At 34.3% G+C, this 15,199-nt stretch overlaps 2 protein-coding genes across 4 annotated transcripts; both read left to right on the top strand.

The window, feature by feature from the left end:
- Window positions 1-2,349: 2,349 nt before the first annotated feature.
- On the top strand, window positions 2,350-8,966 carry LOC136803402 (probable serine/threonine-protein kinase DDB_G0271682). 3 transcript variants are annotated; one of them, XM_067060120.1, is made up of 6 exons: window positions 2,351-2,570; window positions 5,523-5,620; window positions 6,205-6,291; window positions 6,454-6,510; window positions 6,601-6,879; window positions 7,292-8,966. In XM_067060120.1, exons 1-6 carry the CDS (start codon window positions 2,510-2,512, stop codon window positions 8,333-8,335), a joined length of 1,626 nt encoding a protein of 541 aa, XP_066916221.1. In that variant the 5' UTR covers window positions 2,351-2,509; the 3' UTR covers window positions 8,336-8,966. The 3 variants fall into 3 exon arrangements, with proteins under 3 accessions (XP_066916223.1, XP_066916221.1, XP_066916222.1); XM_067060122.1 differs by lacking the exon at window positions 6,601-6,879 and having other exon boundaries at window positions 2,350-2,570; XM_067060121.1 differs by lacking the exon at window positions 2,351-2,570 and having other exon boundaries at window positions 5,554-5,620; window positions 6,209-6,291.
- Window positions 8,967-9,013: 47 nt separating this feature from the next.
- On the top strand, window positions 9,014-12,533 carry LOC136803401 (uncharacterized). Its single transcript, XM_067060119.1, has 7 exons — window positions 9,014-9,531; window positions 9,947-10,046; window positions 10,233-10,405; window positions 10,570-10,735; window positions 10,859-10,930; window positions 11,074-11,238; window positions 11,542-12,533. Exons 1-7 carry the CDS (start codon window positions 9,310-9,312, stop codon window positions 12,156-12,158), a joined length of 1,515 nt encoding a protein of 504 aa, XP_066916220.1. The 5' UTR covers window positions 9,014-9,309; the 3' UTR covers window positions 12,159-12,533.
- The last annotated feature ends 2,666 nt before the right edge of the window (window positions 12,534-15,199 follow it).

The following is a 15,199-nucleotide window of genomic DNA, read 5'->3' as shown; positions in this document are numbered from 1 at the left end:
CGGGCTTTGTGTTTGATGTCTGTTTTGATGTAGTATCCGACACCACCGCCATCTTTAGCATCTCGGTTTCGAAAGTCTTTTTCGTAGCCATCTATTTCAAGGTGCGATAAAAGGTTCTTGTTGTCTTTCAACCAGGTCTAGGACATTTTGATGATGTCGATTTGGTGCTCTGAGACGTATGATTCGAATTCGGTAAAGGTAGATGCCATAGATTGGGTGTTGAGATGGGCGGCTACGGATAGATGTTTACGGTGCTGGTTCAGCAGAGCAACTGATGGACTGACAAAATCGTTAGGAATATGGTCGGCAGAGGCGTCCAGATCTTCAAAGTTTCGAATGTTGAAGAACGGTTGGATGACCAATGTGCACGTATGACAGGTCCATTGATACGGTATGCGGGAGTTTTCTATACGTATGTGCGCGCGTGCGCATTTGAGCTGTTCTTTGCATGTTATACATTCGAGTCGCTTGGAGTTGATTCTTACTGTCTTGTTGCATGAAGTGCAAAGGACGGGTCCTGGGTTAATTTCGACATCTCCGCACAGTAGCAGTCTATTAGAACAGCAATGGTTTGAATAATACGTAATTGGAGCTGAGTAGAAAGTTCTTTTTGATGTAAATTGTACGTACTTTCGTTGTAGTTGTTGAGCAGTACACGAGTCAGTCAATGTAAACAAAAGAATCAGGAGTAAAATGTTCATTTTTTCCATTTCCTGTTGACGTTTAGGATGGAAAATACACCAGAAAATACAGAATCTGTTCGAGAGTCTTCTTGATGTAAAACTGCGATGATTATCCTCTTTTTCGCGACTTAAACAGCAAAAAACTAATAATTTTTCGATCACTTTCTTTTGGCGTTAAAAAAAAGCGTCCGTTGCGCGAAGCTGTTGCATTGTTGAGGTTGGACTAGATTGCCAAAGACTGGAGGAACCAGCTGGTTTATATCGGATTTTTTTCAAATTTCGTATATAAAAATTAATAGTAACCTTTTTCATCACCGGTAGCTGCTTGATCATCTTTGAGATCTAGTTTAACTCCTGATGCTCACGATTCTTGGTTTTGTAGACTCTCTTCTAACATGACGTCAACATCACTGAACGTCTCACATAACATTCTCTCGAAAATCTCCATCTCATTGTTGGTGGAGATCACAGCGGGTGAGAACATCTGATGAAGCGCCAAAATGACCGCTTTGTTTGTGAGAGTTGTGTCATTTCTTCTTCCGTGTATTGCTCTCCTTCTTCGTGCTCCACACCTTGGTATGAATGCTCTTCATAGTGGAAAATAGAAAATACATTTCAAATAAAAGGTTTTATTTTTACTTAAGTGTCCCCGTCTCATATCAGACACATTATTTCATATCAGGACAGTGTCTGCCTATTGTTATATTATGCTGATATAAGCAAAAAAAAGTTTTTCTTTTCCTCTTTCTGACCGAACTTGCTTCACATCCGTGGCAATTCAATGTGAAAAAGCTTGTGAATCAAAATTGATGACTAACGATGTCACACTTATTTAAAAACAAAACCTTTAAGGGCCACAAAAATCTTATATAGAAGCTCTTCTTTTACCAAAAATATCCGGAGATTGGAGTAAAGTTGGATAGCAAACATTTTTGAAACATATCGGGGAAGGTAAATTTCGAGTCTGTTAAATGACGCGCCTTACGCGCCCACGCACCTTCCATTTATTGACGCGACCACGCGCCCACGCGCCTTACGCGCCTGAATTTTTCCCTCTTACGCGCCTTATCATCAACGCGCCCTAAATTTTTGACGTGCCTCACAGTATTACTACCTTAAATTTTTGTAAATTTTGACGTGATTTTTATTGCCCCCCGACACGTGAAAGGCGAATGTTCTGCAAAAAATTATTCAGAAAAAAAGACGACAACAACGGCGGGTCATTTCATTTTTTCTGATTGCTAATCCAAATTTTTTAGCGTTCTCTATGAGACAGAAGTGATTTTATTTCTATGGATAAATATTATTTCCGTGAAAAAGGAAAAGGAAATATTATCCTTACTATTTTTAGCCTTAGGAATGTAATATGAAATTGTAAAATTTGAAAAATCGACGTGGTACGCACGTGCTGCATCCTGAATTCTGAATGAAAATCGAAAACCAGGTGATAAACCAGAAAAGTTAAATTAAAAAATTACACCCTGGATGCACACTAACCTTATTTTATACACACAAGTAATCTAATTGTTCACACCAAAACGAATTTTTCGTTAAGTCTGTTTCGAACCTATTTTAATAGACGATATCGGCTCAACGAAATTCTCCCCGAATGATTCACCTTTTTATGCAATGGGTATTTGATAGATATCGTAACACCGCATCAAAAGGTGTGTGATACATATCCATACACCTTCAGTATCTAAATTTCTGGGGCAATGCGCACAACGATGTTAATCGTGCACCTTATGCGCAATCTATCGTGTGACCCTTAGACCCTTATTGAGAGCGCGGAGAGAGGTCAGTTTTAGTTCACTGCAAAAAGCAAAATGGCGTCGAACGCTGCTATTGAGATCCAGAAGAACGAAGATAACAACAGTTATTTTGAAGGTATGATCATCCAAATATTAATGATAACAATATATAATTAAAGTAGAAACAAGACATTGAATCTAGATGACAGCTATATGCTCAGTTATGGAAAGCATTAAGGAACCAACCAAGAAAAACCAGCTTCTGAAAAAGTGTTAATTTTCTGATTATTTTTCTAATTGCTGCTACATACAGGAACTCACCAAGCATTTAAACTGAATGGAAGCCACCAGAGGCATGGCAGGATAGAATAGCTGTTTCCAGACAGTGTTAATCAAATGAATCAAACGTCGAATCAATTGAACACAATCAAATAAAATGGATTAAATTGCATGCCATTATTCGTCATTCGATACACCTTATCGGAAATTCCACCTCCTCGCGTTGTTAAAAGCCTTACAAAACACCCAAAATATTTATGCCAAAAGACCAGGCGGTGTCAACCGAACCCTATCGAACTGATTTTTGTTATCGAACCATCAAACTTTATCGAACAAAATCGAACGATAGCTGTTCGATTACCGAACCCGATCGAACAGCTATTGAACTTTACGAAAATTTCTTGATAAGTTCGATTTAGTTCGATGAGTTTTCTTTGTTCGATGAAGTTCGATGTGGTTCGATAGTTGTGTCGGATTGATTCTACTTTTCTTTACCTTTCAGAAAATTACGAGGTTGTTTTTAAAATCAAAACACAGGCACCGAATGCTTCTTTCTTTAAAAGAAAGTAATAAAGATTAAAATCTTTTTTTTTTTACAAATTAAACGACCAAAGAGCTTGTAAAAGCTCCAGGTGACGGCTAGTTTTGCTTTGATTTGCGAAAATTAGTTTTCATAGCTCATAATCACACACGTCGAAAGAAGCGTTGGGAAAAAATGCAACATTGCAGAATTTTGAAACGTTGCGGATCTATGCAATTTCCCGAACTGCATTAGAATGGTTCGATCGTGATTTTCATTAAGAAAAATTATACTCAAAAAATACCGTGAGAGTGGGTAACTTGCATCAATCAGTGAAGGCTAACATGCATAGCCCTCAAATGAATGACCCATCTGGTCATTAAAATACAAAGTTAAATCAAAACAAAAATGGTAGAGTAGAGCTGCGAGCGGAGCTGAATATAGTTTATTTTAATGACCAGCGAGGTCATTCATTTTGAGGGCTATGCATCTTAGCTTCCACTGATGCAAGTTACCCACTCTCACAGTATGTTATAGTTATTATTCAAAAGGCCCTTGCTCTCCCAAACGACTAACGTAAGTAAATCTTTTGTCTGTAAGTTGTAAGTGATCCCAACCTTCCTATTATATTATTGCTATCTCTAAAGAAGGGTGTCTGAATTAGAAGAGGGATGTTGACATTAGACCAACTTACGGTATATACTGTGAAGTCGGGTAACTTGCCCAACCAATCAAACCAACCAAATGTAACAGTGCACGGGAAGAAAATGAAAGATAATGTGAGATCATGAATTTCAAGATGGCAGGAATTAAGATCTTTCTCGATGCGAGCTCGACATGTAATCTCAAATTTAAAATAATGATATTAAACATAATTATGCATGACATTACTTTTATGATTTTATCGATTTTGTATTCTTCTTTTGTTGGTGAACTTCTCAGGATTGCTCGTTCTATGTTACTACTTTTCGAGGACTTGAAAGTCAAAACCAAAGTTGTTTTACATTACAAAGAATGTGATATCAAGGTGCTGAAAACGCAAAGTTAGATTGTAGTCTTCGACGGATTATTGCTCGTCATTTTTCAGAATTTTCAAGAGTTCAACTCTCTCAAGATTAACTCGTTCACCAGCTCTTGCGGTGAGCAGTCACGGTGTATGGGGCTGCAAACCGGGTTCTAGTCAGATCTTTTTAAATGTCTTTTGAGGAAAATTTTTAATTTAGGGCATTTAATTTTCATATTTTTCTTCATATTGTTTCCATACTTTTTTAAGATTATAAATATCATAAATAATATTTTTATTTTTATTTATTCAAATACTTTATCTTTAATCACTTATTTGCTACTATTTACTACCTATTTGCTATTTTTTCAAGTACAGTATTTATTGCTTATGAATCTTGTCTCAAAAGAATGTGGCCATTTTTCATTTTAAATTCTTTCTCATTACCTACTATCTCAGAAAGTTTGTTTTGTTTTTTGTTTCATTCAACATAATAAAAATTAATGTAAGTGAAATAATGAAGTATTTGCTGAGAAATTGCAGAAAATATTTTAGTGTCCACGTACATTTAAGCTGGAGTTTAATTGTTGATTAAACTTAGAATTAAAATTGAAAAATATTGTCTAGAGGTTTTTTTGATTGTGATTACCTACTGTGATAGGACTTATATTATTTTCATATTAATTTTTATCTTATTTTTTAATTTGCTTGATACTGTCCACTTTATCTTTTCCTTCAACATGTAAAAAATCATAATCTAATTAACATTTTATCAAAGTTACAGCCTCTTTTTGAATCCATTGTAGATTATTTTTAGAGATTTTTTACTTCAAATTTAGGTTCAAATTTAGGTTAATTTTTTTTTACTTTGTATGTATATTTGTTGACCTTCTTCACCAAATTAAATTGGTGGATATGGCAGGATATGGCAGGATATGGACGTACATATATTATATACCTTTTGTTATAGCTTTATGAAAGAGTTGTACTATTTATAAAGTGATCAGATTGTAATATTTTTGTTTCATTGAATAGACATAATTTTTTTCAACTTTTACATTTTCAATACATCAATGCACTTAAAAACAGTGTTGTAAACATAATTATCCTTTTTTATTGACTACAACCCTTAGAGGCATATATATCTTTTAAAGCTACTTAAGAATTATATTCTTTTTTCTGTTTAAAGGTTGTTGATATATATATATATATGTTTCATTCCCAAGTATTATAACCATCTTAAGACACTTAAGGTCCGTCTGGCTTTTTTAATTATCCATTTGTAGTTATTTGGAACCAAGTCTGGGAGCATATCAAATCCAAAATAAATGGAAATTCCCAACGCAAAAGAAGAGTTTTGAAAGTAACAAAGAATAAATTGCAGGTATTTTAAATTTGGTCATCATTATTACAAGGAAAATAAGCTGATCTATTTTCTAAAGATAGAGAAATAATATTTATAGATATGTTTCAAAATTTGATTTATTCCAAACTTGTTTTTATGAATTCGAATTTAGAAGACCAATTTTGTAAACCCACCCCGGGGGAGGCACTTAAGCTAAATGACCTACCAGAGGTGCGGCACGTAAGGGTCAGTTTTGGAAATTTTGATGAGTGCACTGTAAGGGTATGTTTTGACTAGCACTGCACTTTAAGGGTAGTAAAAGATCGTGTTCTTACAAAATTCTCATAGGTATGGACTCCTTTTAAAGGAAGGGACAAAGACAAAACATCAGTTTAATAAATCGCCTTGCCTTAGAAAACTAGACTAAAATATTGTGAAATCTTAAACTGGCCCTTTGTATATGTCTAGATCAAAAAAAGGTCTGAAGAGAATGATCCACTGTAAGGGTGTATTTTTGTCGATTTCTGCACTGTAAGACTGTCAAATTTCTTAGTTTATTTCTGCATTGTTGTTGCACAATTATGTCATATAAAAAGTATTAAAATGCTTTCACTTACTCCTAGACAGAGTTTGACGAAATGGTTGCAAAATCGGAGAGTATTGAGAGGATTTTCGAAACTATTGCTGATAAAATATCATCAAGATTCGAAGTAAGTATCGTCGCACAATTTTTCAGGCTTTTATAAAATGTTACAAGAGTTTGCACAGACTGCTTTTCCAAATTATGATAGATTTGATACCGATGTATTCTACTGTGACTTGCTCTGACAATGGATCTAACGTGAATCTAAATTATTCTCATCTTGATTCAGGTACCCCTTGAACTGAAATTGGATATGCATGGTGATGTGAAATGTTATCTCAATGAGGTAAGCTCTAGTTTGAAGTTTATTTCAGAATATGCTAAAAGTATTTCAAGATTTTGAAAACTATAATATTTTTATTGGTACTTTAATCAGGCTCTAAACGATAAGGACGGCGATGACGATAATAAGGACAACGGTGACGATAATAAGGACAACGGTGACGATGAAAACCACAACAATGACGATAAAAACCACAACAATGACGATGAAAACCACAACAATGACGATGAAAACCACAACAATGGCGATGAAAACCACAACAATGACGATGAAAACCACATCAATGACGATGATGAGCAATCGGTTTTCTGTCAAACTGGCAATAACGGACAATCTAATAATGACGAAAGCAGTAGTGAAGAGATTAACGAGGTTTTTCTATCTTTTATAAAATAAATGAGATACATATTCTAAAGACCATCCCGATTTTTTAAAGTTTTACAATCTATTGGGCCTTTTAGAGACCCTCTTGGTTTTAAAATTTGACATCAACCATCGACCGGTAAATGGTTTTGAAAGATTTTCACAGACAGTAATGGCGCTTCAAGTTGAAACTTTCATTCACCCCCACTTACCTCACTCAATTCTACAAAAGTTTTAATGTTGATTTATTTACTTTTTATTCGATGAATTGCACTCCTAAATAATCCTTTTCAATGAGCATAAATTGCAGTTTAATTCGAATTCTATCAAAAGTTACAGCTTTCTTTGTTTCCACTGCAGATTATTTTGAGACACTCTAATCCGTCAATCCACTCTATAATTGCTTCTCCACTTTTTCTAGCAACCACGTAAGCGTTTCAGATGGACAATAAAAAAAGATGACGTAAATAAAACAAGATTAGAGAACGCGAGATCAGAGATACAACGGCTTGGACACATAAACGAACAGCAAGCAAAACATATCGATATTTTGAAAGAAAAAAATGCTTCCCTTTCCCTTCGTAATGCCGATTTCACCAGACTGAAAATAACTCAGCAGTTGGGAGAAAAACGCTCTTCTCTTTTGGTCGACGCTGCATTATTTTCAAATGCCTTTCATCGTGGTGACCATCTAATGCAGGAGCAAGACCCCAAACTTCTGGATGGAACGATTCTTCAAGGGCTGAAAAAAAGATCTTTAGGTTCAGGTAATTTTACCAAGTCTGAAAAGGCAAGCTTCCCTGATGGTGATTCTGTCGCAATTAAAACTCTCAATGGTAGCTTTGGCTTACAGGCTCTAGCCGTCACCAGTCACGAGCACCGTATTTTGACATTTATTGGAAAACACCAAAATATCGTGCAAACTGTTGGTCTTGTCCATTCAGATAATTGTTTTTCGCATGTTTTGGATTTCGAGTCGGGCCTAACACTTGAGACAGAGATCAAGGAAAAGTTCTCAGTAAGTTTTATCGAGTTTAAAGATCATATTAATGGAATTGCTGATGGTCTTCAACACTTGTTTTCGAGAGGTGTCCTCCACAATTATTTGACGACCAGTAATATCCTTTTGCGAGGTAATACGCCTGTAATAATGGGTTTCACTTTTGCTTGCCGTGAACAATGTGGAAAGCCAAATGTACAGCATGTTCTTCAGAGGTTTGATAACCAAAGCCATTTTGCCCCTGAACTGTTCAAAGGTTCAAAGATAAGCTATTCTTCAGATGTGTATTCTTTTGGTCTTCTTCTGCAAAAGATAACGAAGAGAAAGCTTTCCTTTAAATTGAACTATGTATTGAAGGGTCGACTCGAAGTGATGATACAGCATTGTTTGCAAAAATCTCCAGGAAAAAGATTACCTCACCTATTTTTACAAGACAGATTAAGAATAATCCTTGAAGCCTCTTGAAAAGGTTGCATCTATTTTAACGAAAAATATTCCATGCCAAATACCTTAAAGGTACTAACTTTCTCGCAGAAACCATGCGCAAACAGTGAACGAGTGAATATTTATACCCAATTTTTAAACTGTTTTACCCGACAAGACAGTTGTACCAAATTTTCTAACTTATGTTTTTTTGTTTTTCAAATTTCAAAGATTTATTTTTTTTATAATATCTTTGTCTAAAAAATATAAGAAATAAAAATAAAAAATAAAAATAAAAAATATATTTAGGTGACTTTTATGGTCGAAAGTCAATACCGATACTTTTAAGGCAACTTTATTACACCATTTAGACAAAGTTTACCTTTACCTAAGATTCAGCTTGTTGATCCTTTGATTTATCCTTTGTTATTTTTATCGCTAGTTATAAAAGTTTTAAAACTTACATTTTTTAATATTGAAAATAGTTTCATAATTTGTGTTTACGTTTATCCCAAAAGTAAGTGGTCACTTTAAATCTTCAAAGACTTCTCTGTACTCGCTGATGGTAGAAAGGTTTCGCCATTTCAAAGGAAAAGTAAGTCTCCACATACTTTAGGGAAAAACTATTTTGATATTTGTTATTATTATTTTTATATGAAGTGGTTCATCTACATTTTTAGATATCATGTACATTTCATTTCATGAGTTTCCCTTAAAATCTTTCAAGAAAGAATTACCGTTCGTAATTATATGATGAAATAAAGATTAATATAGCACAATATATGCACACTATGGATAATAGCTAATGATTAGAAATGGTTTTGTTACTCCGACTAAAGTAAAAGACTGGATTTTCAAGTGCTTTTGAACTTGACACAATGATTCAATCGATGTCATTATTCAAAAGAACAGACTAAAGTACATCTACAATGCATAAAGTTGCTAAATGTGGTCTTTAATATTGGTTGCGTTGTTAATTAAACTTTAAGAAAAAACAAAATATTACCTTTCTGATTATGTTATCTTTTTTTAGTAATTACTCAAAGTTTTCAGAAGCATTGATAACAAAAGAATCAAAAGCAATGTCTAATAAAGTGTTTAAAACTCCTGAGCAGCTCAAGACTCTGGAAAAATACTATTTAAACGGTATGACATCTTATGGGAAAGACAATAAACACGGGTTGGAGTTGTTGGCTCAAGCTGTCGAGGAAACTAATTTGTCCGAACAAATAGTGAAGGTGAGGAGGACGTTATCCCTTTTAATACTAAGGTTCAAAACTAGGGGGAGTACATTTTTTTACCCCTATAAATTTTTATCTGGTTACACTTTTCTATGAAATTTAGCCCATACGATCCTTGTGTTATAAGAATATATTTGCTGAGTCAAAAAATCCTTTTCTTATTTTAAGTATTTAAATTACGGTTTAAACAATATATTTGACATGAAAAACGAAATTGTACTGACAATGTGTCAATTTTGATGACAGCTCATTGTCAGAAATGTCATCATACTCAATGTGTGAAAACTTTTAGGTGTCAAAATAGATTTTCAGGAAGTTTCATAAATATAGCAGATAGCGTTATGGAAAGTTCGCTGAAGCTTAAAAGAGAGTTTATTTAATAAATATATAAATAACTTTGATTCTTTTGTAGGACTGGATTAGGAATAGAAAGAAAGGACCTAGGGTGACAGAAAAAGTCAACATTCGAAAGCCCAGAGGATATGACTTTTTTAAGTCAGAATGGTTGAAGGGTAATTTTTTTAATACTAGTTATACTTTTGACTTTGAACAATGCAATCTGAGACCAACTTTTCCTCTTTGATTTTAATTCCTCCCAATTAATATCCTTACCTGAAAACATTTAACCTGATTTTTACACATCCTTCAATAATTATTTTAATAAATTCTTATTCCTTGTACTTGCTTTTTAATTTCAGTTAACGATGGAACGTTTAGTGAAGCCAATTCGGCATGGAAAGAGTTGCCGGATGAGGAGAAAATCTTTTATAACGAAAAAGCCACTGATGCTGAAGAACCTGAGTTCAGCGCTATGCCGTTGGAATGGCAAAGGAAAAAGATCAGGATGACCAGAAAAAAAATCAGTAACCTGGTAATTCGGAATTTTATTTTAAATAGTTCTTCGTGAAACACGCCCTCCAGACTTTTGGAGTTTTGATGAGTTCTTGTAAAACACCTTTTTTCCTTTCGCTTGAAAGTACATCATTTACTGATATAAAAGATAGCTTAACTTTTTGTTTTGATGTACATTTTCAGTGTCAAGAATTGGAGAGTTATGGTATAGAGACCTTGGTGTTGGAAGCCGATACAGTTAGGACTAGAAGAAAGGCGAACCATATTATGACATATGGTAGCGACGCGGCTTTGGATTTTTCCGACGGACATACGGATTTGGACTGGGACTTTGCATCTTTCATTAATGGTTTGTACAATTATACAAATCAATTGATTATTCATTACAGTATTACTAACACTTTTTTTATATTCCAGCCTTGAACTCAGTTTATTTCTTTGTAATCAATTACAATTTTCTCTATTTTTCCAGGTTTGTCTGCTGAAGATAGGGCTTCAAAATCAGAGCGAAACGAAGTTGCAAAGCTTTTGAACAAGAAGTTTAGTAAGTTATTTTGGATTTTTTAATTCAAATATGAAATTTGTATATTATTTTTAAAGGAAAGGTTATGCCTATCAAGCTATTTTCAATGTTTTTTTTTTCAAATACTTGGAATGATTTTTGTGATTTCAATAATAACATTTTAGGCTCATTGAAAACAAGTCGAAAACGAGTCCCGTACAAGAGGATATGCAACGGTTCAGTGCAGGTTGTTGGCCTGCCCGAAGGATTCATTTTAAGAAAGCCAGCTGCCTGTACAAAACAAGAGCTGGAAGTAATAAAAGATAATATGGAAAGCATATCATTCATTGGTAGGATTTTACTTTTTCTGACTGGGCAAATGTTTTTAGGAATGCTAACACTGAATTATAATGGATTTCATCTGCTCACAAGATATTATACGTTTCACATAGGTTAGGTTCAGGTGAAATACGTCATTAAGAAAAATAGAGGTAATAAGGGGAAAGGAGATTCCCTGTATAACATCTGAAAACTTACTTATTTTTAGCAGGAAATCGATTTTGCTCTCTGCTTTCATTCCTTTTTTGTGTTATTGTGTGTTTGCGTCAGTTATAATCTCATTCGCTTAATTCAAATTTCATGATCCATTTCAGTCCGTCGTGGAGACCCTGCAAAAGCATACTCTGTCCGTACTGTTGAAGTCTCAGTAGGGACTGACGATGCTGAAGTTTCAGTAGGATCAGATTTTGTTGAAACTTCTGAAACATTTTCTAATATGGAGTCTATGATGGATTCCATATCAGAAAATATTCCAGAAGCTCCTGCATCAACAGATCCTGTTGAAACTTCAACATCAGTTGATCCTGCTGAAACTTCAACATTAGTTGATCCTGCTGAGACGAAAACAGAAACACGAAAAAGGAAAAAGTCAAAACCATCGGAAGCTGCTTTAAAAACATCAGAGACCGCTTCCAAATCGTCGAAAACAAAGAAAAAACGTTCCAGATGTTATCCGTTAGACCCCATGTATGAAAATGTTGGTCTGGATGAAGAACTGCCTAATTCCAGTACCCTGACTGTCACCAAAAGAGTTGTCTTAGAAATGGCAAAACAACAACGCTTTTTGGTAGAATACATTAATGCCCACCGGAATGATAAGAATGGGCAGCGGGAATTTGAAATAAAATGGATAGGGTATGCGGAAAAAACTTGGGTGGATGAAGGCTCACTTGACCAGCACGTGATTAATAACTATCTTAGTTCCTTGTAATTATGTTGTTAATATACTAACTTTTTACTTTTTATGAGTCTTCTTCATTTATCGCTTTGTCATTTTTCATATTTGTCACGTATACCAGGTGTCCTGAAAAAAGTTACTGTGCTGAAATTTGCTATCATGTGAATAAATTCGTGTGTGTATTATTGATATGCGTAAGTCATATTTCTAGCGGAAACACCCTACAAAAGCCGGGATTTGACCTCTCTCTGTTACTAAAAAGAGAAACACAGAGGTCAAAAACCGGCTTTTTTGAGTGCTTCCGTTAAAAAATATGACGTCATCTTGACTTACGCGTATCAAGAATTGCAAAATCTAAATAGTACTATTTTTGTCAATACACCTTTCCCGAATTGTTATTTAGGCTTTTTGACTCTTTTGTTTTAATGTTTGGATGTTTCTATTTAGTTTCATAAAATTGTATGCTGCAAAACTAAAACAAATAAAAAAAGATATATGAGAAAAGACCTTCGAAAAATACCAAACAATTCGGGAAAGGTGTATTACTATAATAATTAATAAATATGTAATTTGACGATTTTTGTTTCTATTTTCAATACAAAGACTTATTTTTGTGTCTTTTTACCATGTTACATAATTAGTTTTATAGTTTTTTGCGTTTCTTTAAATGTTGTATTATTATGTACTTTTCTTCAAACTCCCTGTAAAGTGTAAATTTTTTACTTTGTGCAGGCAACAAAATCATTTACATGTTCTAACTTTTTCTGATATAACAAGTTTTTTAAGTTGGAAAAATTCGTAATGGTATTAAAAGAACAATGGGCTCTTCCCACTGACCTTTATATAACCCTGGACCAAGTAACATCTGCCATCTTTGATTGGAGTTTTTTTAGAATTGGTACCCAAGGAGAAGCCATTGCAATGCTAAAAATTAACGTCTAAAACGCCGCTACATCATCAAAAGAATTTGAGGAAAAGTATACCTAGCGCTCTCGATGCGTTTACACCGCTATCGAGTAGTGCCGACATTAGGGTACCAATTTTCAAAAAACTCCGATCAAAGATTTTGCTTGGCTGGGATTGAGAAGCTTTGTCCAGGGTTATATAAAGGTCAGTGGCTCTTCCAGAAAAAATCCGTTAAAATACCAAAAAATTGCAATGTCCAGGGGGTAAATTTCAATGTCCAGGGGTAATTTTTTTGTCCACGGGGTTGATTTGATGTTTGTCCAGGGGTATAACCCGTGTCCAGGGGGTTAAAAATCAAAATGTCCAGGGGTAATTCATGAAAAAAATAATATATCCTCCACCCCCCATGAACGGATTTTTTCTGGAAGAGCCCAATAAAGGCTTTTGAAAAAAAGAGTTTTACCGCTTTAAACAGCTTATTTTCTGTGAAGAACAAACATTTTGCAAACACTTTAAATTTTTCACAAACAGTTATATTCTTTTTGAACAATCTGAAAGTAACCAGAAAAAAAGGATAAATGCCCATCGAAACATTGCACCTTTTAGCTGTTCATTATTGCCCTATACTATACTCTCGGGTACCTAATAGCCGTCCCCCCCCCGCTAATTAATTTTTCGAAAATTTTCCACCCAGGACATTCTTATTCCAACCCCCCCCCCGCTTATTAATTTTTGGGAAAATGTTTTTGAAAGTTCCCTTTTTTGTCTTAATTCTGCTGTATTAGCCTTATTTTCAAACATTTTCCACCCAGGACATTTTTATTCCAACCCCCCCCCCGCTTATTAAATTTTGAAATTTTTTCCAACCCCCCTGCTTATTCCAACCCCCCGGCTATTAGGTACCCGAGAGTAGTCATTTTTGAATATCGAGGTTGAAAATATAATTCGGTTCAGTGAAACTGATTTCTCAATATCTTGTCCCTCTAAAAATTTACACGTAGACATAAAGCTCTTCACTATTCCTATATACTATACACATTTTTGAATATCGAGGTCGAAAATATAATTCGGTTCAGTGAAACTGATTTCTCAATATCTTGTCCCTCTAAAAAATTTACACGTAGACATAAAGCTCTTCACTATTCTTCTATACTATATACATTTTTGGATATCGAGGTCGAAAATATAATTCGGTTCGGTCTCATTAATTTTGCGATATCTTATCCCTCTAAAAGATTTACACGTACATAAAGCTCTTCACTATTCTTCTATACTATATACATTTTTGGATATCGAGGTTGAAAATATAATTCGGTTTGGTCTATCTAATTAATTTTGCGATATCTTGTCCCTCTAAAAAATTTACACGTAGACATAAAGCTCTTCACTATTCCTATATACTATATACATTTTTAGATATCGAGGTTGAAAATATAATTCGGTTCGGTCTATCTAATTAATTTTGCGATATCTTGTCCCTCTAAAAGATTTACACGTACATAAAGCTCTTCACTATTCTTCTATACTATATACATTTTTGGATATCGAGGTCGAAAATATAATTCGGCTCGGTCTAATTAATTTTGCGATATCTTGTCCCTCTAAAAGATTTACACGTACATAAAGCTCTTCACTATTCTTCTATACTATAGTCATTTTTGGATATCGAGGTCGAAAATATAATTCGGCTCGGTCTAATTAATTTTGCGATATCTTGTCCCTCTAAAAGATTTACACGTAGACATAAAGCTCTTCACTATTCCTCTATACTATATACATTTTTGGATATCGAGGTCGAAAATATAATTCGGCTCGGTCTAATTAATTTTGCGATATCTTGTCCCTCTAAAAGATTTACACGTACATAAAGCTCTTCACTATTCTTCTATTCTATGTACATTTTTGGATATCGAGGTCGAAAATATAATTCGGTTCGGTCTAATTAATTTTGCGATATCTTGTCCCTCTAAAAGATTTACACGTACATAAAGCTCTTCACTATTCTTCTATTCTATGTACATTTTTGGATATCGAGGTCGAAAATATAATTCGGTTCGGTCTAATTAATTTTGCGATATCTTGTCCCTCTAAAAGATTTACACGTACATAAAGCTCTTCACTATTCTTCTATACTATAGTCATTTTTGGATATCGAGGTCGAAAATATA

This window comes from Clytia hemisphaerica, unplaced genomic scaffold (genome assembly GCF_902728285.1).
Source record: "Clytia hemisphaerica strain Z4C2 unplaced genomic scaffold, Clytia hemisphaerica genome assembly, whole genome shotgun sequence".
NCBI lineage: Eukaryota > Metazoa > Cnidaria > Hydrozoa > Leptothecata > Clytiidae > Clytia > Clytia hemisphaerica.
This window is presented reverse-complemented; position numbering and strand designations above follow the sequence as displayed.

Coding starts and splice junctions, on each gene's coding strand:
- LOC136803402 (XM_067060120.1), top strand. CDS start 2,510: ATGGCGTCGAACGCTGCTATTGAGATCCAGAAGAACGAAGATAACAAC. Junction 2,571..5,522: donor TAACAACAGTTATTTTGAAG/GTATGATCATCC, acceptor ATCCATTTGTAG/TTATTTGGAACCAAGTCTGG. Junction 6,511..6,600: donor TGAAATGTTATCTCAATGAG/GTAAGCTCTAGT, acceptor TACTTTAATCAG/GCTCTAAACGATAAGGACGG.
- LOC136803401 (XM_067060119.1), top strand. CDS start 9,310: ATGTTATCTTTTTTTAGTAATTACTCAAAGTTTTCAGAAGCATTGATA. Junction 10,047..10,232: donor TAAGTCAGAATGGTTGAAGG/GTAATTTTTTTA, acceptor TTTTAATTTCAG/TTAACGATGGAACGTTTAGT. Junction 10,931..11,073: donor GCTTTTGAACAAGAAGTTTA/GTAAGTTATTTT, acceptor ATAACATTTTAG/GCTCATTGAAAACAAGTCGA.